At 42.9% G+C, this 26,250-nt stretch overlaps 2 protein-coding genes across 3 annotated transcripts in view; both read right to left on the bottom strand.

Moving 5' to 3' along the window:
• creg2 (cellular repressor of E1A-stimulated genes 2) overlaps positions 1–20,146 on the bottom strand; it is a 36,997-nt gene extending 16,851 nt beyond the window's left edge. For both annotated transcript variants that reach the window (XM_078545627.1, XM_078545628.1), the window contains exon 1: positions 19,652–20,146. In XM_078545627.1, coding sequence (XP_078401753.1) covers positions 19,652–20,083 — 432 coding nt within the window. In that variant the 5' untranslated portion in view covers positions 20,084–20,146. The remainder of the gene's footprint in view (positions 1–19,651) is intronic.
• A 3,583-nt stretch (positions 20,147–23,729) lies between these two features.
• The window catches only part of LOC144682412 (DNA-binding protein RFX8-like), an 88,905-nt gene continuing 86,384 nt past the window's right edge, over positions 23,730–26,250 (bottom strand). Inside the window, exon 13 of the mRNA XM_078544822.1 lies at positions 23,730–23,888. Coding sequence (XP_078400948.1) covers positions 23,730–23,888 — 159 coding nt within the window. The remainder of the gene's footprint in view (positions 23,889–26,250) is intronic.

The following is a 26,250-nucleotide window of genomic DNA, read 5'->3' as shown; positions in this document are numbered from 1 at the left end:
TGGTTGTAATTGAAACACTGTGCCGAGACTGCCAGACACTGGTCATGTCTGTGGAGTCGCTTGGCTCCACAACACTGGCATGGTCGCCCACCCTCTAGTGGTTGGTTAGTGTTAGGAAACCCAAAAAAAAACTTACCTAAAATCAGGAGTTCAGGAACTACAGTTCCTGGCGTGTCTCAGAATCTCTTTGCAAGCACCGGCCAGGAAATGGCCGCAAATGTGCAGTTTTTTTTTTTAAAACTATCTTCGGGTCTTTTACACATGCGCTGGCTGGGAAAGGGCCTCGCGTGTGCAGTTAGTCTTTTCCACATTCTTTGGGCTGAGAACAGGCCCCACACACATGAGCAGAAGAAAAAGAGAAATGGCACGAAACTGGAAGTCAGGTGACCTGAAATGGAGTGCCATTCAAGAGAAGAAGGTGCCCCAGGGAGCAGAACATGGGGAGGGGGGAGAAAGGCCCAAACCAAGAAGAAAGTCCCAGGCAGGGACAAAGACAGGAATCAAAGATGGAGCCCATTGAGTCAAGATAAACAACAGGGGTAGAGAAAACAGGAGCAGAGAAAAAGGTTCCAAGTTGAAGGGTAAGCAATGGGGAGCAGACTTGAAGCAAAGTGGGCTCGAGAGAAGATCCGAGAGGGCAGCCAAAGGTTGGTGACTCTGTGCCATGGGCCGTAAGGGCAAATGCACCATTGTGGAGCAGCGGTGTTCTGCTCGGCACAGCCCAAGGTCTGAAAGTGTGCTTAGAAGGTGGAACTCGAGTATACGCAGAGATCCAGGTGAAAGGAATCTCAGAAGGAGTGGTTAAAACCCTGGGGGTGGATTCTTGTTGAAGCCTTCCGAGTGGGAGTGACTTTTGGAGAAAATTCCAAGGCCAGTTCTTCAAATGTGGAGATTGTGAGAAAGACAGAGTTTCAGTAAGACTGAGTGGCTCAAAGTGGGACAAGCTTCTGGGTGGGTTATTGAGAAATCCATAGAATCTGCTTTGGTCACATCTGTCATTTACTTTGTAGTGTGGTGTGTCTGACCATAGTTCACCAGTTGGTTCAGATGTACCACATACTGGCCCTGAATATTAGAGTACATGATAGATATGGTAAATAGTTATATCTTTCCGAATTTGTTTATGTCTCTGAAGATATTGCTGGGGTAAAGGAATTTTGAATATTTGAATCATTTTCTTGTTTATGTTGAGATCTTTCCAACATTTTTGTCTGGTGTCATATAGTTCATTTTTCTTGTTTAATAAATGTTTTATTATTTGCGTTAAATGTTATCAGCCGATTCTTGTGAATTTGTTCAGTAACTTACTTCCGTGGTTTCTAAAAACAAAGTTATGATCTATCAAGCCAGGTTTCACTTTGAGATCCGACCTGTCCAGGGGTAACATCAGCTGGGATTGTAACAATTAGGATATTGTTTCCCTTGGCCTGGAGTGTCCCTACTCCTCTGCTGTTTGACCAGCTGGACAGTGGAGGTTGCTCTGTACCATGGTTTGCCTTTGCCCCTTAAGATGGATGTGCTGTAAATGGATTTCAGATCGCTTGACACTTTGTACGGCCTTTGTAAGGGTCAAGTCTTCCTGAGCCTGAAGTATGACTGAGAGTGCATCATCCGCCATTCCAACAATAATTCTGTCCCTGATTAGCTCCGATTTCAGGTCACCATAGTCACGGCCTTTAGCCATTCTGTACAGTTCATTAATGAAGGATTCAATAGGTTCTCCCAGCTGTTGGATATGCTTGTTAAAGTTTGCTCTTTCAAGGATCTTCTTCCAGCTCATTAAAATGTGTGCCAAATGATTTTAAAACTTCACTGAATTTTGCTGAGGATTCATTGATTCCTCGTCTAGCTACTATATTGTTGACTACTGGGCCTATCGAATAAAGCAGTGTATTAACCTGTTCAGCTTCTGTCTTTTTATCTAGACCTGAAACAATCATGTATCTAAGGAATCTCTTTCTCCGAAGTCCCCAATGTTGTGACTGGTCTGGGTCTTGGATGAGTTCAAACTGGCCTGGTCAGATAGACTTTTGGTCCATGGTCATTAAATTTTGACCTTGTGTACAGCTTTAGGTGCTGTTAGGAAATCCAAGATAGCGCTGCAGTATGCTTCTTCTCAACGAGGTTTCCTGCACTTGTTGGTTTTGGCAGGCTCCCACAGTAATGGTGTTCACAATTTCTACGTTTTAAATTTTCAGCAGCGACTCCCTGGATTGACTTTGAGTCTTCCCCCGAGCATCTAAGCATTTTCAAGTTGTGAAACTGTCGATCCCTGGGGCTTTTGCTGGGTCTTTTAGCTGCTGATTGTTTGCTATTTTTTATTATTTCGATTGGAGCGAGCTCAGCCACCACATGTTTAGCTCTGACTCGGGACGTTTGTGGTGCATTTTAAAATAACAATTCTGACTGCTGCTGACTTAAAAGCTTTTTTAAAAAAACTCATTCTGGCCAAGAATTTAGCTCACCCCTGTTAGGTCTTCTGACTCTGCACTCTCCAGGTATCGAAGCTGGGCTTCCACGGGATTCAATGGAGTCTTCTGCTACAGCGTGGAGTTCTATTTCTGCCTTCTGCTTCCAATCCTGCTTTGGAACTTTTCTCGGATGATCTTGTTCTGCACCTTACTTCTGGTACTTTGTCAGGTCAGAATGCTGCTTTTTCAATCTTCCAGGTTTTATATTTCTTCTCCAGTCTTGGTGAAGCTCTGAGCTATTCTGATAGCTGCCACCATGTTATAAGATGTGTGTAGTTTCGTTGGTCTCATGAAGAGGTACTGAGTCTTATATAGTTTAACAGTAATTGTCTAATTACTAGTAACTATATACACATACACAGTATAATGTTTTAACTAGGAGCTTTCTCCATGCTTGCCTCCATACAAGTCTCTGTCCAGTCAAGACTGCCCTCTAGGCTTGGGTCATGTGTTCCTTTTCTTCACAGTGTGCACAGTACTGTGTCCAGGGCCCTTATAGAGGACTGGATCATCCCTCAGGTGTGATGTCTGCAGAGTGAAAAATCATGCCGAGAGTCTCTAAGATCACAAAGAGCTGTCAAACCATTATTTTGTCACCTCAGGAGAGAAAGCGTGAAAATTGAGAGAAAAACATTGTGCCTAGGCATATTTTCAGTAAAAAAGTGACACTATGCCATTCTGCTAAAGGGCTTGATAATGTCAGATCTTAAAGCATTATTGTTGCATTTTAGATAACTGGTCAATGTTAACAAATCATTACAATCACAATCAAGATTTTTGAATTAATTCCACATTTCAGCAAAGGACAGATTACGAATGGGAATGAAAATTTCCTTTCCTGTGCCTATACTAGAGTTTTGGATGGTCAGTATAAATTTATGAAGTACAAATTAGACAGAGTGGACAAAACATAAGTTCGAGTCTGACCAGGGTCAAGTTGCATAAAAAGATTAATGATGGATAAAAGAACTAAATCTGAATCACAATCCTCGTGTCAACAAATGCAAAATAGTGCATAAATGATTAAAATTTGCACCTACTAATTATGACGAAAATGAAAGATTCACATCTAAGATTTAGCATGGTATTGGCTTCTTCAATTTCACATTTTTGTTCAAACAGCCATCTAAGGGTGGGGCCAAGCCATTCAATTAGTAGTCTCTTTTGGGTTTTCAGACTATTATTATGTAAATCTGTTTGGATTCTATAATGTCACGGAAAAGTATTTTTCAGTTTGGCTGGCTGAAAGTCTGGGATGTTACCAATGAGCTAAGTAGGTCAGACTAATTACAGATCTAGTAGCCCAATCTATGAAGAGCTATCACGAGCAGTTTCATTGTATGCTACCACAATCTGTAACCTTATAACTCGGCACCTCCATCACTCAATGATCACCATCAGGCCAGGACACCAGCTTTATATCAATGCAATATGCACAAGGGTGTGCCTGGAGTAACACTTTAGAATAAAGGTACAAACCTAGTGAAGCTACAAGGGCAGCCCAAATGCTAATTGCTAAGAACTGTAGGCTAAAGGCTTGTCTCATCTTTCATTCGCCCTCGTTTCAAGGGTTGGACGCACTATGAACAATCTTTCTTCACTGATTTCTATTCTCCATTGCCCTCATGCCTGTCCCATAGAGAAACCAGTCAACATATTATCCATCCATGCCATCTAGGGTCTTCCTTGTGCACGTTTTCCAGGTGTTTTTTCCTTGCATTACCTCTTTTTCCAAACACTCCCCTCCTGTTCACATCACATGGCCAAAATCTGTGAGCTTCCTTGGTACCACTGCCTCAAACAAGTTCCTTTTAACACCAGCTTTCTCAAGCACCCACTCATTTGTCCACTTGGCCATCCATGACACATGTAATATCCATGAGTCCTTGCGAGTGCTCTCATTTGGGCCTCGTCACTCTTCTTGATGGCCCAGCTTTCACAGCCTTATACTGTCACCAGCCACACAAGGGCTTTCATAAGATGAATTTTTGTTGCAATCGAGATGATGTGGCTACCCCATTCTCTTTTAAATGAGTTTGCAATGCTATGACCCTTGTTAAGTTCTTTAGTAGACTCTGTACCTTGTGCGGAGTGACTCGATATCAAACTGTTCAAGCTGAGCGCTGTTAATCAGAATCCAGCAGGTCTTTTCACCCATCCCCATCACAAAATTGATCAGGAGACTGTATTTCCCATTAACTTGATCAAGACGATCCCCCAACTCCTGTAGCTCCTCCACTGAGTGAGCGAGCAGAATAATGTCATCAGGATATCGACAATTTGAAACTTGCCACCAGCCAATCAGTGTCCAACCTTTGTATCCATTGGCTTCACCTTTGGTTAAAGGCAGAGCTAAGCAATCCAATAACCAACATATTACAGCAAACCTCTGTAGCCCCATCAATCCAATCAGGAATGGTTGTGGACAACCAGGCAATTACATAAGCGGGCAGCTCCATATACAGTGCCATCTCCTCACCCATGGTGCAGCACAAAATGTGGGCGCAAGAGACAATGCTGAAGTGTTTGCTAGTGTCTTCAGGCAAAAAAATGCCTAGTGAGCAATCATGCTCGGCCTTCTCCTGAGATCACTACCAATTTCCCTTTAAAATTTAATTTTTGTTTGCCATCAGCTCTTTCAGTGTGTGGACTTTTTAAATTTTGGTATGTGCTCATGCAATATTTATGCTGAAACAAGTCCTGTGCAGTACTTTCCAGGCTGCTGCGTGGCCAAGCACTCGTAGCTTAGCTGCAATATTAGTCACGACCATCATAGATTCTAGTGTCCAGCCAATTCGGTTCACTCCACGTGACCTTAAGAAACGCCTGAGTGCACTGAATGCAGAAAAAGCCACAGGCCCTGACAACAATGAAGAACTGTGCATGATAACCAGTTAGTCCCTTAACTAAGCTGAGCAACTACATTACTGGTATATATCTAACCACTCCTCCAATAGTGAAGCGGCCAATAACGGCTAACAAATGGAAGGTAATAGTCACACCAGAAAGTGCCAGGTAATGACCAGCTTGAACAAGATAAAGTCCAGCATCTCCATTTCACCTTCAAATGCACCACCATCACTGGTTCGCTACCATCAACACCTGGTGGTGATGGAGGGAGAGATCACCATTGACCAGAAGCATAACTAGATCTGCCACACCACCACCACGATTGGATGATCTTGAATTGCTGCAGTCCTTGCCATAATGGTGTTAGATGAGGATTATTTTTTTTCTTAATTTATTCGTTCACAGAATGTGGGCATAGCAGGCTAGGCCAGCATTTATTGCCTATCCCTAATCGCCCTAGAGAAGGTGGTGGTGAGCAGCCCATGTGGTGTAGGTACACCAAGATTGCTATTGCAAAGGGATTCTAGGATGTTGACACAGCCGCAGTGAAGGAATAGTGATATAATTCCAAATCAGATGGTGTGTGACTTCGAAGGGAAGTTTCAGTGGTGGTGTTCCCATGCACCTGCTGCCCTCATCTTTCTAGGTGGTAAAAGTCATGGGTTTGGAAGGTGCTGTTGAGGAGACTTGGTGAGTTGCTGCAGTGCATCTTGTAGATGGCGCATACTGCTGCCACTGTGCATCAGCATGGTGGGAGTGAATGTTTAAGGTGGTGGATGGGATGACAAGCAAGCGGACTGCTTTGTCCTGGATGGTGTCAAGCTTCTTGAGTGTTGTTGGAGCTGCACTCATCCAGGCATGTGGAGAGTATTCCATCACACTCCTGACTTGTGCCTTGTGGACAGGCTTAGGGAAGTGAGTTATTCAAGATTCCTAGCCTCTGACAGGCTCTTTGTAGCCACTGTATTTATATGGCTGGTCTAGTTCTGATTCTGGTCAATGGTAACCCCCAGGATGTTGATAGTGGGGGATTCAATGATGGTAATGCCACTGAACGTCAAGGGGCGAAGTTTAGATTCTCCCTTGTTGGAAATGGTCATTGCCTGGCAGTTGTGTGGCGCTAATGTTACTTGCCACTTGTCAGCCCAAGCCTGGATATTGTCCAGGTCTTGCTGCGTTTGGACATGGACTGCTTCAGTATCTGAGGAGTCACGAATGCTGAACATTATGTGCAATCATCAGCGAACACCCCCACTTCTGACCTTATGATGGAAGGAAGGTGATTGATGAAGCAGTTGAAGATGGTTGGGCCTAGGACACTACCCTGAGGAACTCCTGTAGTGGTATCCCAGGACTGAGGTGATTGGCTTCCAATGACCACAACCATCTTCCTTTGTGCTGGGTATGACTCCGACCAGTGGAGATTTTCTCCTGATTTCCACTAACATCAATTTTGCTAGGGTTCCTTGATGCCACACTCGAACGCTGCCTTGATGTCAAGGGCAGTAATTCTCACTTCATCTAGAGTTCAGCTCTTTTGTCCATGTTGGGACCAAGGCTGTAATGAGGTCAGGAGTGAAAGCTCCTGGCAGAACCCAGCAGAGTGTCAGCGAACAGGTTATTGCTGAGTAAGTGCCACTTGATAGTACTGTTGATGACTCCTTTCATCGCTTTGCTGATGATCAAGAGTAGACTGATGGGGTGATAATTGGCGGCTTGGAATTGTCCTGCTTTTTGTGTACAGGACATACCTGGGCAATTTTCCACATAGCTGGGTAGATGCCAGTGTTGTAGCTGTACTGGAACAGCTTGGCTAGAGGCGCGGCAAGTTCTGGAGAACAAGTCTTCAGTACTATTGTCAGAACGTTGTCAGGGCCCACAGTCTTTGCAATATTCAGTGCCTTCAGCCATTTCTTGATATCACGTGGAGTGAATCGAATTGGCTGAAGACTGGCATCTGTGATGCTGGAAGGAGGCAGAGATGGACTTTTTTTTACTTCACTCATGGGATGTGGGCTAGGCCAGCCTTTATTGCCCTTGAGAAGGTGGTGGTGAGCTGCCTTCTTGAACTGCTGCAGTCCATGTGGTGTAGGTACACCCACAGTGCTGTTAGGAAGGGAGTTCCAGGATTTTGACTCAGTGACAGTGAAGGAACGGCGATATATTTCCAAGTCAGGATGGTGAGTGACTTGGAGGGGAGCTTCCAGGTGGTGGTGTCCCCATCTATCTGCTGCTCTTGTCCTTCTAGATGGTAGTGGTTGTGGGTTTGGAAGGTGCTGTCTAAGAAGCCTTGGTGAGACCCTGCAGTGCATTTTGTAGATGGTGCACACCGCTGCCACTGTGCCTCGGTGGTGGAGGGAGTGAATTTTTGTGGATGGGGTGCCAATTGTGCAGGCTGCTTTGTCCTGGATGATGTCAAGCTTGAGTGTTTTTGGAGATACACTCATCCAGGCAAGTGGAGAGTATTCTATCACACTCCTGAGCTGTGCCTTGTAGATGTTGGACAGGCTTTGGGGACTCAGGAGGTAAATTACTCACTGCACGATTCCTAGCCTCTGACCTGCTCTTGTAGCCACAGTATTTATGTGGCTTGTCCAGGTCAGTTTCTGGTCAATAGTAATCCCCAGGGTGTTGATAGTGGGGGATTCAATGAAGAAAATGCCATTGAACGTCATTGAACATCAAGGGACGATGTTTAGATTCTCTTTAGTTGGAGATGGTCATTATATGGCACTTGTGTGGTATGAATGTTACTTGCCACTTGTCAGCCCAAGCTTGGATATTGTCCAGGTCTTGCTGCATTTGGACATGAACTGCTTCAGTATCTGAGGAGTCACAAATGGTGCTGAACATTGTGCAATCATCAGCAAACATCCCCACTTCTGACCTTATGATGGAGGGAAGGTCATTGATGAAGCAGCTGAAGATGGTTGGGCCTAGGACACTATCCTAGGGAACTCCTGCAGTGATGTCCTGGAACTGAGATGATAGATCTCCAACAATCTGGCCCTCCTGCACTCTTCATTGAACCAGGATTGATTCCCCTGACTTGATGGGAATGGCAGGATGGGGGAAATGCTAGGCCATGGGGTTACAGATTGTGGTTGAATGCAATTTTGCCACTGCTGATGGCCCACAGTGCCTCAAGGGTACCCAGTTTTGAGATGCTAGTTTTGTTCAAAATGTATCTCATTTAGCACAGTGATAGTGCCACACAACACAACGAAGGGTATCCTTAATGCGAAGACAGGACTTTGTCTCCACTAGGACTATACAGCCATCACTCTTACCAATACAGTCATAGACAGATGCATCTGCGACAGGTAGATTGGGAAGGACAAGGTCAAGTAGCTTTTTTCCTCTCATTGGTTCCCTCAGCACCTGCCACAGACCCAATCTAGCTGCAATGTCCTTTAGGATTCGGCTGACTTGGTCTGTCATGGTGCTACCAAGCCACTCTTGGTGATGGACATTGAAGTCCCCACCTGCAGTACACCCTGTGCACTTGCCATCCTCAGGGTCTCCTCTAAGTGGTGTCTGAGGAGTACTGATTCAACAGCTGAGGGCAGAATGGTAGGTGGTAATCAGCAGAAGGTTTCTGTTCCCATGTCCGGAGTCAATATTGAGGACTCCCAGGGCAGCTCCCTCCCGACTGTGTACCAATTGTGTACCAATGTACCACTACCTCTTGTGGGTCTGTCCTGCCAGTGGACAGGACATACCCAGGGATGGTGATGTTTCCATGAGTATGACTATGTAAGGCTGTTGCTTGACTAGTCTGTAGGACAGCTCTCCCAATTTTGGCACGAGTCCCCAGATGTTAGGAGGACTTTCCAGGATCAAAAGGAATGGGCTTGCCGTTGTAATTTCCGGTGCCTAGGTCAATGCTGGGTGGTCCGCCTGGTTTAATTCCTTTTAGATACAACTGAGTGGCTTGCTTGGCCGGTTAAGAGGGCGTTTTAAGAGTCAACCACAATGCTTTGAGTCTGGAGTCATATGTAGGCCAAACCAGGTAAGGACAGCAGATTTCCTTCCCTAAAGGACATTAGTGAGCTAGATGGGCTTTTGTGACAATCGCCATGAAACTACTGAAACTAGCTTTTAAATTCAATGAATAAATCTGGAATTAAATTCCACCAGCTGCTGTGGTGAGATGTGAACCCGTGTGCCCACAGCATTAGCCTAGGTCTGTGGATTGCCAGTCCAGTAACATTGCCACTATACCACTGCCTTCCCTGAACTGGAATGCCAGTATATCAACACACCGATGATGGGCAGTGATATATATCCAAGCCAGGATGGTGTGCGACTTCAAGGGGAACTTGCAGGTGATGGTGTTCCCGGGCAAGGTAGAGATTGGGTAGTCAGTGATGAGAGGCTCTCCTCCTAATCCATCGAGCCTCTCCATCATTTACAAGATTCAAAGTCACGGAAAACTCAACACTTGTCTGATTCACAAGGGTACAGCCTTAATAACACCCCAGAACTTCAAAAACATCCTGGTCAGAGCATTTTGTTTCTCATTTGCCACTGGACTCAACATTCATCTTGGCTGTAGTATACGATCTACAGGTTGCTGTCACCAAGATTACATTGGCAGCAACTCTCTCCCCTGCTGTGTCTACCACTGAGGTACAAGGGCAGCAATATCATGGGAATATCACCTACAAGTTCCCATCCAACTCATGGACCTTGCTAGCTTAGTGATTGCTGTTATTCATCCTTGGGTCAATATCCTGGAGTTCTTTATCTAACATCATCACCACATGGACTGCAGCAGGTCAGCAGGGCCCAGTATGGCCTTCTCAAGGCAACTGCACATGGATAATGAATGCATTCATGCCAGCCTTGACAATAACTGGAAAACAAATGTAAAAACAAGTCTGCATGCCTCAAATTGGAGTCTGTCTAAATCTCTGTCCAATCAGATAGCTTCTATAGATGGTACTAAAAAAAAGAACTATGTAATAGAGTTGCCAGTTAAGAAGAAACGAGGCTCAATTTTACCCTACCTGCCAAAAATGGAGCAAGCAAGGGATTAAAATTATGGTTGCCTGCTATCATTTTTGCTCCCCGGTTTCAGGTGGTGTGTGAAGCCCTCACTACATGCAGCTGAGGGCTTCATAAGTATCCGAAAGTCAGGGGCCCAACTATACCCATGAAAGCTACCACACATTGGAACATGGGCCGGATAAAGAGGCCTATTTTAATCTTTTAAAAACGTTTCCTTGTGGGCCAGGAGTCCTCGAGTCTCCCGTCCTGGGCTCCTCTTCCCTGTCCTACAATCAATCTATTCCCATCACTTCTCTTGCTGGGTTTCTTCTGTCCCGGGCTGGGGGTGGCCTGTTGCCATACAGTTTTCTGCTCCCTCCCATCTGCTAGCCATTGTCATGAAAATATAATAATTTTCATAATGTTATTGGAATTTATTGTAAAGTAGGGATGGTAGGGTCTGGATAGTCTCTGTGTACATGTGTGTGTGTGTGTGACGGAGGGGGGGACTTAAATTGAATTAAAGACAGCTGGTCTGAAGGCTTTGATGTATAAGATAAGCTAGTTTTGAAATGCTAAATAAGTAAACATGGCTGAAGTTTTAGAATGTGAGGTGTAAAGAAAGATTTGCATTTTTAGATAAACCAGAATAGTTTGAATTTCAAAAGAGAGGGTGAAATGTTACACTTAGCCAGAAGCCAATCAGTGTGTTTATTTTTCCCAAAGCTTATTAATAAAATTGATGCTATGAAAAATTTTTATTATTAGAAAGATTAAAGTTGCAAAGACATATTGGGACAATGGGATTTGCATTCAAAGGGGAAAATATGTATAAAGGAGATAAGGCTGTGTGCAAGAAGGAATTCTAAGATCTAATAAATGTGAAAAGCCTCCAGCCTCTATGTACCAAGCTGCTGCCTATAGGAACTGATGCAAAGAGAATTCACTGTGAATATCCCGGTCTAGGGTATCGTGTGCTTTGCCTGGGTCTGTTAAAATCTATTGTTTTTACTGTTGCCTTAATGAGGGTGTAACTGGGAGTCAGATTAATTAGGGAAGCTAGGTGTTATCATAGCAGCAATTTGTAGACCTATGTATGTGCTTAAAATTATTTCTTTTATTAATAAATGTTTATTTTAGTTTTGTAAAAAAAAAACTCCAAGACTAGATGGACTTATTACTACTGAATTCAAGGCACGAGTCTCGAAATAAAAATACAAATTGCAAAACAGTTGTGGCAGTTGTTTCAAGTTTCCCTCTGGGATTTGAGCAACTTAGCATTTACCATCCGCTGTGCCATAACACCATGGTGTCATTCCCATGAGCTGAGGTTAGAATGGTCAGGACCTCTCGCTGCCACTAGTTATGCGAGTTTATCATTCACCCTACACCACCTTCCCAAGTTCACAATGGGACTTCATAGGTTTTGTTTTAGCCATGTTTTTTGTTCAGTTATTGTTTAAAAGCAAAGTTGAAATCTAGTGCAGTGTTACTTTGCCACCTTCCAAAGACAACATGGGTCATAAAGCCAGTCACCAAAATAAACTGCGTGTGTGGATCAATATAAATAACCCAGAAACATTTTGCAAGGTAAATAGGTGAGTTCCACCAAAATTGGGACCCACAATAGGAATATGAGGGTTGCATACAGAATTAAGAACCAACATGCATGAGTTATGATGACAATCAGGAGAAAAAAAGCTGGATTGTATACAGACAGCAACAGTCTATGAAAACAATGATTTTTGAATGGGAAAGCAATTCTATTTTCTTAAACAGATTGAACTTTTTTGGGGGGTAACATTCAGCAATTCTAAGTTAGTCACTACACAGTTCTGCTTAATAATGACCTTTTAAGTCACTTCATTTATATTTTTGTGATAACTAGTTGTGCATCATGCTTTTGTGCAGTAGAATGTAATTTATGTTTAACAACCAAGTGCCACTATTATCTGTGTGGGTGATTAATGACGGTGTTCTTTTGTACATATGGAGTTGATTATTTTCCAAGGCTTTGGCTAAATGTTCAAACTTGCAGTTGTCATAATACTATAAAATGTATTTAATAAATTACCTGCAACACAAAAATGTAAGCAAATAAGGTAGTGCTATCCATTAAGTTTGAGGACAATAAATTATGTGATGCAAGGGGAAATAATTTTTTATTCTAATTTTTTTCTAATTAGCACCTAGTTTACACATGGATATTAGTATGTGGGACCAGAGCTGGAAGACAGTAATTTGTATGAATAATTATGAGGCTTCACAAAGCAGCACTTGGAAAAATATTCTAAAAAGGATTGTTGCTCTCTGCAGAGTCCAGATTGTTGTCTGTAAGTAGATGCTGTCTCAGCACTGCATCCCTCTGACACTTGAATCGTGTACCACAGCAGTAGGCTGCTCAAGGTTATAATAAAATAAATAGCAACCCGAGTTGAGCAAACACTGAAGCAAGAATTCAAACATAACAATGCTCTTATCCTTGTATAATATGGGGAGATGGTGATGTAATGAAATGTCACTGGACTAGTAATCCAGAGGCCCAGGGTAATGCTCTGAATACATGGGTTCAAATCTCACCATGTCAGCTGGTGGAATTTGAATTCAGTTAATAAATCTGGAATACAAAGCTAGTCTCAGTAATGGTGATCCTGACAACTATCATCGATTGTAAAAACCCATCTGGGTTTCAGGGAAGGAAATCTGCCATCCTTACCTGGTCTGGTCTACATGTGACTACAGAGCCACAGCAGTGGTTGATTCTTAACTGCCCTCTGAAATGGGCTAGCAAGCCGAATTAAGTGCCACAGGGATCAGTGCAGGGCCTCAACTGTTTAAAATCTATATCAACAACTTAGATGAAGGAACTGAATGTATTGTTGCTAAATTTGTTGATGACACAAAGATAGGTAGGACAGCAAGTTGTGAAAAGGACAAAGTTTCTGCAAAGGGACATAGATAGGTTAAGGGGTTTGACAAAACTTTGGCAGATGGAGTATAATGTGGGAAAATTGAACTTATTCACTTTAGCAGGAAGAATGGAAGAGCTGAATATTATTTGAATGGAGAGAGATTGCAGAACTCTGGGATACAGAGGATCTGGGTGTCCTAGTACATGAGTCACAAAAATCTATGCAGATACAGCAAATGATTAAGAAGGCAAATGGAATTTTTACGTTTACTGCAAGGAGATTGGAATATAAAAGTAGGGAAGTTTTGCGACAGTTGTGCAGGGCTTGGTGAGACCATACCTGGAGTACTCTGTACAGTTTTGGTCTCCTTATTTAAGAAAGGATATAATTGCATTAGAACCTGTACGGAGAAAGTTCACTCGATTGATTCCTGGGACGAAGGGGTTGGGTTATGATGAAAGATTGGACAGGTTGGGCCTGTATCCATTGGAGTTTAGAAGAATGATTCGTCTCTTATTGAAACATATAAGATCCTGAGGGGACTCGACAGGGTGGATGCTGAAAGGATGTTTCCCCTTGTGGGAGAGATTAGAACTAGGGAAGACAATTTTAAAAATAAGGGGTCTCCTATTTAAGATGGAGAGGAAGAGAATTTTTCTCTCTAGAGGGTCATTAGTCTATGGAATTCTGTTTCCCAGAGAGCAGTGGAGGCAGGGTCATTGAATATTTTTAAGGCTTAGATAAATTGTTGACTGACAGATCATTGACTGACAAGAGAGTCAAAAGGTGTAGCGGGTAGACAGGAAAGTCAAGGCCACAAACAGATCAGCCATGATTATCTCAAATGGCAGCCCTTCAGCTCGAGGGGCCGAGTGACCTACTCCTGCTCTTAATTTATACATTCGAATGCCACTGAGTTAAAGGGCAATTAGAGATAGGCAAAAAATGCAGGCCTGGTCAACAGTGCCCACGTCCCATGAAAGAATGAAGAAAAAAATTAACTTCAAATGTAAGCAATGCTCACAAAAAATCCTATGAAAATTATTGGTGCAGAAATCGCTCAAATACCATGAGGGGAAAGCACAGATAGCCAAATGTCACTGTAAATCAAAAGGTCATGATTTTTCTTTTTCTATAAAATATATTTCTACAATTTTGATGCTTACCAGCTCACGACCACCTTCTCAAGGGCAACTAGGGCAATAAATGCTGGCCCAGCCAGTGAAGCCCGCATTCCATGAATGAATTTTTTAAAAAACCATTGTCATTATACATTTTCCTCACTGCAAGACTATGGATTAATGACTGGTGCATAAGGAACCTGGAATCTGCACATCTTAGATATGTGCACCCCATTTCCATTAATTATCCATTGTGATGAAACATATGTTTGGGCCTCTGATACTCCATGTTGTGAGCTCCAAGTCTCAACCGTTGTTCATTTTCCCCATAAAGATATAGGAGAAGTACAAATGAAAGAACTAAATATCCTTGATTGCTATTGTGCTCCTCCGTGTGGCCAAATACAAAGCATAATTATATATTTAGCAGGTTATTATTTTATTCTGGTAGCATATACAAGACTCAAAGCATGGAAGTATCCGAATATAAGAACATTTACCAGTTACCAAATATATTTTTAAAAAATATTTTAAATGCTTACAACCAGATAAATAAAAGTTCTGATAAAGGGTTACACCCAAAACATTGTTTTACCTTTCCAATGGTGACAAACCTACTGTGTACTTCCACCATTTTGTTTTTATTAAACATCAAACTATAGTTAGTTATCTTTTAGCAATTCACATCATTTTTGTGGAAGTTACAACCCAAGTGCACTCTAGTAAATCTTACCATGCTTTCTTCTTAGACTTTAAAAAAAAAACATTTGATAAATTTCACACAAAAGGCTAATGGACTGATAGGAAAGAACAAGTACTCATTTGAGAAGTTATATCGGGGGTGGGGGGGGTGCTGAGGTTTTCTGTATTGATTGGCATATCTCAGGGCTAGGTGCTAGAATGATACTGTTTCTAATTTATACAAATGATCTGGATTTAGAAACACAATGCAACATGATTAAATTTGCACAATACCAAACTTAGGAGGGTCAGTGAAATTGGAAGAGGTGGTGCAGAAATGTAAAAAATTTGTGGATTAAAATAGGTTAAGTTGTCAGAACAATGGCAAATAAAAGCTAATGCAGACAAATGTAAGATGCTATATATAGGAACAAAAAATAGACAACATTTGTACTCTGAATGGTTTTGAGAGCGCTGGGATGAAATTGAAAGGAGCCTAGAAATTCTGACAGATTGAAATGTTCAACGTGTCCAAACAGTGCAATCAACAAAGCAAATGCCATGTTGTATAAAAAGTCAGTATGGAAATAGTGATCCGACAGTACAGTACTCTAGACAGAGGAACATGTGGCAGGAGCTCTCTGTAGGACTGTACACTGTAGGTGGGCTCAAATCCAAATCCATCTCCTTCAACACCCTCCTCATCAACACAGTTTGCCTGGAGATAGCAGTATCTGCCTTTCCTCCTCCTCTTGATCATCTTCCTTGTGAACCACAGCCCCCAGCCCCCATCCCATCTCTGGTGGATCTGCAGGAAACGAGGACAAACACTAAAATTTGAATTGCCTCCTTGGGGTTAAGGCAACAGAGAAGAGGTGGAAGTTTATGATTGTGCAGTGCTTCACAGGAATGCCAGGGTAATAGCACAGGTGCTGAGTCACTAACCTGGCATGCGCAAAAGCAGAGTGCCCCTCCATGAGTTGCATAACCGTCTCCTCATAGGGCATGAAGTAATTTAATTTGGGGATGCTGCCTTGACATGCCAATTTCTCCTGCAACAACCCTGGTTAAATTGAAGGCTAGCAGCTAAGAAATGGCTGCCAAGTTCCATGGGAAAGTTGATGTAAGAAATGTGGTGGTATCAGTCTTTTACAATAGAGGAAGGAATCTTAGGCTTGTGCATGCAACAATTTACTGTTAGGGGAAATGGATAGTCATACTGTTATGTTGGGAAGCAAGAGAAGAAATAGCAGAAGCTCTGATCATTATTTTCCAATCCTCTCTGGCTACTGTTATAGTGCCAGAGAACTGTTAACATTCTACCATTGTTTAAAAAGGGAGAAAGGGATAAACCAAGTAGCTACAAGCCAGTCCGTCTAAACTTCCGTGGTAGGAAAATTATTGGAATATTTCTGTTGGACAGGATAAATATTCATTTAAAAAGACATGGATTAATCAAAGACAGTGAGCATGGATTTGTAAAGGAAGGTCATGTCTGACTAACATGATTGAGCTTTTTGAGGAGGTAAAAAGGGAGGGTCAATGAGGGTCATGTATTTGATATAGTCTAAATGGGTTTTAGCAAGGACTTTGATGAGGCCCCACAAGGCAGTCCATTCATGTAAACAAAAACCCATAGATTCCAAGGCAAAGTGGCAAGTTGGTTCCAAAATTGGTCCAGAGGCAGGAACCAAACAGTAATGGTCAATGGGTGTTTTTGTAACTGGAAGGCTGCTTCTGGCAGGGTTTTGCAGGGCTCAGTACTAGGTCCCTTGTTTTTTGTGGTATATATCAATGATTTGGACTTGAATGTAGAGGTTATGGTTATGAAGTTTGCAGATGATACAAAATTAGGCATATGATTATGAAGAAGAAAGCTGTAAACTACAGGACGATATCAATGCACTAGTCAGGTGGGTAGAACAGTGCAAAATGGAGTTAAATCAGGAGAAGTGTTATGTAATGCATTTGGGGAAGGCTAACAAGGTAAGTGAATACACAATAAATGGTAGGATACTGAAAAGGGTAGAGGAACAGATGGACCTCGAGTGTATGTACACAGAATCCTGAAGGTGGTTGGACAGGGGGAAAAAGTGGTCATGAAGGCATATGGGATACTCAAGTTTATCGGCTGAGGCATAGAAGAGCTGGGAGGTAATGCTGGAACCATATAAAAGAGTGGTTAGGCCACAGCTGGAGTACGGTGTGCAGTTCTGGTCACTGCATTTTAGGAAAGATGTGATTGAGCTAGAGAGGGTAGAGAGGAGATTTAACAGGATGTTGCCTTACTGGAGAACTTTAGTTATGAGGAACGATTATGAGGGGTCTAGATAATGGATGGGGAATTCCCAATGCCCTTGCTTGAAGGGTCTATACCAGGGGGCATAGATTTGGGGTAAGAGGTAGGAGGTTTAGATTTGAGGGGAATATTTTCATCCAGAGGCTGGTGGGGATCTGGAATTCTCCGCCTGAAAGGGTGATAGAGGCAGAAGCCTTCATAACATTTAAGAAATGCTTGGATATAACACTTTAAGTGGCGTAACCTACAAGACCATGGACCAAGAACTGAAAATTGAAGTTAGGCTGGATGGCTCCTTGTTGGCTGGTGCAGACATGATGGGTCGAATGGCCTTCTTCCATGCTGTAAATTTCTATGATTCTATGAGTTGGTGACCCAGCACCTCCGCCCCACCCCGTAACCAGAGTGCATTGTGAAGAGTGAGTTGCACAGTTGTTAAAGGGTGAAGAGTGTACTAGCACCCAGGTGCCCAAGAAAGAAAAGGGATAATGGCAGTATTACATTGTTTGACTTGGACAAGTGACTGAACATTTTGCAGCACTATTCTGCAGCGTGGGGAGTGAGAGCTGTCAGTGACAGTGGAACCTGTGTCCAGGTGGCATGAGAGGGCAGGTGGGCAGATTTGCTGCCACAGGCACCCAGCAACCTGTGACTCCTGATCTCAATTTCATAAGGAAGTGTTTGCAGGTCAAACTCTGAAATTGTGATATCTTCTTTTTTGTCTCTGTGCTGAACCCTGGTCTCTTCTTTAGCTGTCTGTGCTAACTGGTCCTGTGAAAATGGCACAAAAAGATTCAGGAGATATGCAGTTAAGCTAGTTGGCAATCAAGTAAGCAAGCCAAACACTATTGTTTACAGATGTGCTGCACCTCCACATGCTCCAGGCTGTTTAAAAGCTGCACTCTTAATTTTGTGCAACCCAGCAGATTGCACTCATTTCATAAATGGGTTTAATGCAAATTATTATTCCAATTCATACACAAATGAAATAAAAGCAGAAAGTGTTGGAAATACTCAGCAGGTCTGGCAGCACTCATCAGATCTGATGAAGGGTCACAGATCTGAAATGTTGGCCATAATTTTCTGGGCCCATTGGTGACAGGGTGACTGAAAACTCTTTCGAGTTATCAACAGTCACAGATTGCAACTCTTTTTGAGTACAATCACAGTTCTTGGTTTCCAGGAGTGGGACATGAACCCACAACCCTCTGATTCAAAGGCGAGGGTGCTATGAACTGAGCCACAGCTGACACCTCCAGGGTGACTGGAAACTCTTTCGAGTTATCAACAGTCACAGATTGCAACTCTTTCGAGTACAATCACAGTTCTTGGTTTCCGGGAGTGGGACATGAACCCACAACCCTCTGATTCAAAGGCAAGGGTGCTATGAACTGAGCCACAGCTGACACCTCCAGGGTGACTGGAAGGCAAGCAAAATGGCCGGGAGCTCAATTGCCAATTAGGGGCCACTTCCTGCCTCCACTGTCATTTTGCCAGTGTTGGGAGGATCCACTACCACGTGGGAAGACTGCCATCCTCCCAGCAGCCTCCAGGGAGAGGGGTTAGCCCTCCTTTTTGGGCACTTCATGGTCCACGGAAGGTCACCTGGCAGCAATGGCCACTCCCTGCGGCAATGCCTGCCCTCAACAACCTCCCTCACTACCAGGACCTGCCTACCTGGTCTCGGTGCCTCCAGATCCCAATTACCATTGAAATGTCCTTAACCCCCAAGGTGCAGTCCCTGCAATGGTCACTACTACCAGTTCTTGGGTAGGTACTCTCCCAACCATCAGAGTGCAAGTCCTTTTTCATGGTGTAAAAATGGTAAATTTGCTGGACAGAACCCTGCCACCCCCAGCAGTGTTAAGGATCTCTACTCTTTCTTCCCAAATGTTGCACCGACAATATAACTGTACCTAGAGCATGTGCCAGAAAAATCAGACCCTATATCTGCTTCTGGTTAGTGTTATGCCAGCATATCTTGGACCACATCACTAAATGCCTAAGCTTAAAAAAAATGGTAAAAGTGACCATTTTAAAAATTATATTTCCTTCAAGGCGTGGTGTCTTCTGCTGGGAATCTTACACCAGTGTTGGAGTCCAGTACTGTACCTGGTTGTGATGCAGCACTGACTGAGCACACTAAACATTATAAAAGAGAGGAAACGTTCCTTCAAAGTTAGTACACTCATTCCTGGCACAGCGAAATCACTGCTATAGCCAGCAGCATGGTCTTATTATTTGACTTTGAAACCTTATTTATGCAGCGATAAAACTGTCTCAATAATAAAGGTGTAAAGGGCGGGATGATGCTGCAGCCAGTACCTTGTCCAGGCTGGAGAGAGTGGCCAGGAAGCCCCAGTTGCTGGAATGGAGCAGGTAGCGGGCGATTCGCGCTTTCTCCTGCTCGGGGGCAATCTGCTTGGGAGCCTTCGCACTCAGCCCTTCCCTCCGGTAGGAAAACATCCTGGAGGGGAAGCTGAGGACCTCTTTCGGACTCGGCAGCTCGGCCACGGCCCTACCGTTTGCATCCTGCTCCTGGTAGACAGCGGCGGGGTACGAGGCTTTCCAGATGCTGCTGCTGCTCTCGAACAGGCGGTTGGGCAGCACGTCCACCCCCTCGTCCTCCTCCTCGGTGGACACTGTCTCCTCCTGGTTGGTGACTGCCCAGGACACAGAGTTGACGATCACATAACCGCGGCTGCGATGCACCAGCCACCCCAGCAAGGAAAGTGAAAGGAGGGGGAGGACGGCCATGGCACCCCCAGCAACCTACCTGCCTACCTCCCTCCCTCGCCTGTGCGCCTGGATAATAAAGAGACTTTCAATAAAACAACCTAAAAAAAAACTGCAGCCCACACTGTATTTCAAAGCAGCACCATCTGCTGGCAAAGGCTAAGCTTTTCCCACTCTCGGCATCTTTTAAATTAATTAGCAGCGCCTCATGTTCCATCCAAATCGACCTGTTAGAGGGGGAATTGTTGTCATGGAAATGTACCCGGCAAATCTTTGCTCCTGTGTTCTTCTTTTCCCAATCATGTGATAAAACGATTAATTTTGCATCAAATTTACCCGTCGTGTGGTGAAAATTGCATGCTGCTGCCAGTGAAGAAAACCGGGAGCCCTTCTGGGAACACGTTTTCTCTAATATATATGTAAATATTTGATTAAAAACGAAATCATAATGCATGGGAATATTTTCAAGGTCAGGTTTTTTTTTCTTTTTTTCTCTCGGAATAAAATTGTCTGCAAAAAAACCCAGAATTTAAGTTGCTTCTCAGTGCCGCCAGGGAGAGAAGGCCTGGGATGACTTTAAATGTATATCAACCAGAGTCGGTTTGGAAACCTGAGCTGATTGAATATAGGCACTGTTTAGGGTAGTTACAGGGCTTGCTCAAATGAAGGCACCTGGAAGATCTGCTGTCTCTTCTCCTCCCCCTCCCCCTCCCAGGGATGAACAATTAATTATAATTGGGGGGGTAGGGGTCTGTATGTCTACTTCTCAAACACTTCTTGTTGAAGACCCATATTTCAAATGGATGAGCAATCACGGACACCCTCCCAACCCACCATCTAAATTAGAATACTATATAATACTCAATATGAAAGTGCTGCATGTAAAGAGCGCTTTTAAGAAACAAATATTTACCGACAATTTTTTAAAAATTCTTTCACATGATGTGAGCGTTTTTGTCCATCCCTAATGACAGATATACAGATCTTTGTGTTGCTCTCAGTGCTCCAGTGTGCACACTGCCCTCCCCCTACCCTCCCCGGGTAAGAGAGCCAACCCATTTGACACTGCACGTGGCGATTGCAGTCATCCCAAGTCAGCCACCTGTAAGGCCGACCCTACTCGCTAAGCACTTCCACATTATTTCGCAGATCCCCTGGAATATCTGTATGGACCTCCAGAGGTCTGCAGACTCCAATCTGAGAACCATTGTTGTCTGTGCCTCTCAGAAAAAAAGGACATTCTCTTACACTCATCCATACTAATACACAAGCACCAGTCTTTTCTGACAGACACGAGCAGAGTGTTTGCGGTATCATTGGTCTTTAAGTTACTATGCCCGATCAACTCTGAATCCTCCCATCAGCTCCAAAGATTGAGTTATTAAAAAAAGTTGCTAATTTACAGAAAAGGTTTTCTTTTCATGTGGCCTTCCATCCTCCAGCATGAAACCCAGGCTTTCTAGTTAAATCCAGGCCTGATTAGCTTCCAAGTCCTTTGCAAGAAAGTTTAAATAATTTTATTGAGTTTTTTTCACCATTTGATGTTATTTGTACCATATTAGGAGATATGTTAAGGAGAGCAAAGACTTCCAGCAGTACATTTGTTCCCTTCTAAAAAGTGTTCTAGTACATGCATCTTACCTGACCTAGTGACAGCAGAATTGCTTCCTAGGCTTAAATTAAAAGGAGAAATGGTGCTTGAAGCTTCACTATTGATGTTTGTTCTGGCATTTATTTCTGGATATGGTAAATACTCGCAAAGCCACATTTATTACCCATCCCTAGTTATCCTGAGAAAGTATGGAGAACTTTTCTCGAACTGGTCTAACCCTTGTGATGATGGTTCTCTCACAATAGTGTTAAGTAGAAAATTCCAGGATTTTTACTCTGACCATGAAGGAATAGTGATGTATTTTGAAATCAGGATGATGTATGACTTGGAGAAGAACTCTGGAGGTGCTATGTATCAAAGCTGCTTGTAAATGCAAGTTGTTATTGTTCCTTCCACATAGCCCTAGTCATGGTAACCCTCTAGTTACAGGGCCTGCTGAAAGATTAACTGCAAAACCTGCTGTGTTTTCCCATCCCACTGAAGGAGTTCCTATATTCCTCCATCCTCTTATCAAATCTAATCTTCAATATTGGTATAGTTCCTGTCTCAACTCAAGGGTCAGTTCCCAGAAGAAGTTTCTGTTGCTCTCTGTTCTAAATCTCTCATTTACACCTTCATCTATAGCCTCTCATTCTGGACACCTCCATCACTAGAGAGACTCTGCCTCCATTTACCCTGTACAATCTCTTTATAACTTTAAACATTTTTATTAGTTTAGCCTATGTTATTATTGTAACAAAAAACACCCCAATTTTTTAAAAGTTCTTCTTTGTATTTGCATTTCCTCATACCAGGCAGTATTTTAATAAATCTCTGTGAACTTCTCTAAAGCCTCAATATTATTCCGATAGTTCATCCATTACTTATTCTAATTGAGGTGTTGAGGCTTTATATAGGCTCATCACTGGACAGGGTTAGTGTGTTTCCTGGTTCAAGTTCAGCATTCTCAGGTGGCAGACAAGGTCCCAGCTGAATAGGAATGCTCTGAATGGAAAAGTGACAATGAGCAGGCATTTATGGGAACTGGCAGAGGGAAGAGTGTTAAGGTCAAGTCACATGGTAACTGTGATCAGCATGAAAACAGATAATAACTGACTGGTTGATTTGTTCTGGCTGGAAAACTGAAATAAAACAATTTCCTTCTTTTTCCTCTCTTCTACAGAAGGAGTTAACTCTTGCTGGGAATGGTTCTAAAGGTGTCAGCAATCTTCTAGTATCCCACACAAATGTCCCATCCTCATTTACTGTGAATGTTAGTAAACCACAGAGAATAGCAAATCAGGCTCAATCATGTTTTTACCTAACATGTACCATAAATATGCACATTTTGCAGGTGCTGGACTGGAGACTGATTCTCTCCCTAACTCAGGGTACTGGAGCCAATTATTGTTCCCACTACTACCTGTTTAGGGTCAGCTAATTCAACACAGAGTTGTAATCATATTTGAGGATTTTTAGTCTGTTTGCCTCAGTACTTCACTAAGTAGGTTCTATTCTATAATGTTGATAATTAGTCATTATTGAAATAATTGAAAATAAAGAATCTTATTACGATTGTTATGATTGTTTAAATGTTGCCTTTAATTAACATTCTATATAAATGAATTTTGTTTGCACATGTTGGTTACCTCAGCTATTAAGAAAAGAAACAAAAACAAAAACTCCAGCACCAATATTATATTTAGGGGCAGAGCTTTGATGGATGGAGGGATTGTTGCAACCATGTTATGGATAATTGATTTTCTATTCGGAACCATAGAAGTCTGATACCCTGTATACTGAATCATACTGCAACATATTCAACTCCCCATCCTGATTCTGATTCCCCAATCCTTGGATCCATTTCTGATCAACTTACCAAACCTTTGTAAATTATGCTAAATAAAGTCAACAATTGTGCATTTTAAAAAAAATCTTAGATCTCTAAAAAATGGATAACTTCACACCTCAGTGTAAGTAATGACGGAATCATTCTATTCCCAGGCATACTCGTCTTTCAACAGTGCTGTTTTGGTGCTTTGAAAATCTTCACTATATACAGCGTGAATAAGTCACTTATGTTTGCACATCACCAGCAACATATTGCTGCATCCTGGAAGTGTGGATTTCAAATGTCTGACCATTCTTTAAAGTGACAACTGCTTTCTTCCCTAATGACAGATTCAGTTTAAGAGTACTTTTACTTGGCTCATCTTCAACCAACACCTGAATTAACTGAAAGAAATAATCACAAGGTTTAAAGCAATTAGCTTTTCAAACATTCTGAAGATAGAAAATGATGCTTCTTCATTGTCAATAACATCTGCAACACAATGATAATGTAGAGCTAGAGGGAGTTACAGAGATAGGGAAGGTTAAGATGATGGAGGGCTTTAAATGCAAGGATGAGAATTTTAAATTTGCAGTACAGGGTTCCAATGTAGGTCAGGCATGCAGGGGGGATGGGTAAGTGGGACTTGGTATGGGATAAGATATGGGCTGCAAAGTTTTACAGAGGGTAGCAAAGGGAGACCTGATAAGAGAACCTTGAAATAGTTGACTCTGGAAGTGACAAAGGCATGGATGAATGTTTCATTGGTAGATGGACATAGGTAGGAGCCGGGGCAGGCAATGTTATTGAGGTTGAAGTAGGCACCTTTGTGAAAGAAATGTGAGCACAGAAGCTCAGCTTGGAGTCAAAAGAATGTTTTTGAACACTCTGCTTCAACCTAAGACAGTGGTTGGAGAAGGGAAAGGAATTTGTGGTAGGGACCAAACACAATAGTGCAATCTTCCCAATGTTTAGCTGGAGGAAACAGTAGCTCATCCAAGACTACAGGCAGAATCTTCTGGACTTAGTCCCTGCCTGAGCAGCAGGACCCTTTTCAGGTTGGGAACCCACTTTACTAATGGGTAGGTTAGCTATAGGTCTTTAACTCAGCCACAGCATTACCCGCCCACCTTTGGGTTGCCCAACCAATTAGCAAGGCCGGGTGGGATGATGCATCTGTGCTGTCAAAGGAAGGATTTCTAATTAATGGCACCACAGCATAGGTTACAAGGGATCATAGCACTTGGATTTTTGAGGAGTCAGCAACCACACGGATGGAGAGGAGCCCTGGGAAGGCTGCTCCCCAGGTCTCTCACTTTTACCTGGGTGGTCCTCCTGTGGGATCAGAAGTGTCTGAGGAAGTCAGCAGCAGGAGTGTGCTCCCTCCAACCTGGAGACAGTGCACCATGATGTCAGCGGCGACCTGCGAGGGAGCCTATGCTTCCTGAGGTCCTGCTGCTCAGACAATCCTCTGCCTATAGACCCTGTGTTGGGGGCCTCACTTCCTTCCAGCTGAATTGTGGCATCCATCCCCTCTGCCCTGTGGAGGGGCAAGTGGCTGAGGAGAAGGTAGCTGATGCTGCTGTTGGTGTTGCTCCAGCTGCTGGTACAGTTGGAAGTTGGGTGGCTTCTGTTCTTGCCCCTCATTAGAGGTGCAAGGTAGAGCTGCTCCCATGCTTGGTAAACGCTTGCTGTAGCGAAGTACAGCTGAAGGTGTGTGAAGTGCTAGACAGGTGAAGTACCTTCCAATAAGTTGGTAATCATATGTCAAGCCATAATACCACACTCCCTGAGAGATGAGGCGCATTAAACAGCAGTTTCTCAATGGTCATGGTTCTTCAGGATAACTAATCAAAACCTTCCCAGCTTGTCAGTTAACTAAAGAAGCTTTTGCTGTCGTGCACCCATCTTGGTGACACTGGTGACTTGCTGACAGGTTGGGAAATAGGTCCTCGGGCTGTGAAATCCTGAAATAAGAGTTGCACCAGTTCTTAATTGGCTTTTTTTATTGCATTAATAACTTACCTGTCAGATCTAAGGAGGTTTTCCACTTGCTTTCAATCCCAAAAGAAGGCAGGATGGTGTCAGGATCCCAACCCAACGTCAATTTCAGGGGATTTAACTCCCCACAAGCATGCAAACCTGTCTTCCCTTCCCTGGGAATATTCCCCTCTATATATTAGACAAGCTATGACAGAGAGAAGTGTCAGGGAGGTAGAGTTGAATGTCTTCAGGATATATGTGGAAACTAACCTGTGGATAATGTCACCAAGGGATAGCATGAAAATGAGGAGAAAATGAAGGATGGATGCTTGGGAGACTTTCTGAAGTAATAATACAGGAGCAGGTAGAGAAGCCATTGTAACAGTTTGTAAGTAGGCCTGGGTAGTAGATTTTTAACGTAGCTTGACCATTTACAGACTATTTTCATATTATATCCACTAGTCAGCTAACAAGGTCAAGATGCCATTTTGTACGAACTTCTAACCAAAGAAGCCATTTACACTCTGCATCTTATAATCACTTACATGTATGAATTAGGAATTACTGTGTAATTACTAACAATTCAGGAATAATTGATTGACGAGTATTGTACACCTTGATAAAGTTATAATTGAAAAATTAGTAATTAACTAGTTATTAAGGCTGGGTTAGATTCAAAAGTCTGCAAATTCTAAAAAGTACTAAAATGCTGCTGTAAAATTCTGCTTTATGGATGAGTATCAAATCAGATATTATGTGCTAAGCTCAACTCACTCTAGCCTT

This window comes from Cetorhinus maximus, chromosome 7 (assembly GCF_964194155.1).
Source record: "Cetorhinus maximus chromosome 7, sCetMax3.hap1.1, whole genome shotgun sequence".
In the NCBI taxonomy this organism is placed as follows: domain Eukaryota; kingdom Metazoa; phylum Chordata; class Chondrichthyes; order Lamniformes; family Cetorhinidae; genus Cetorhinus; species Cetorhinus maximus.
The sequence above is the reverse complement of the archived record's forward strand: the minus strand, read 5'-3'. Positions and strand labels throughout refer to the sequence as shown.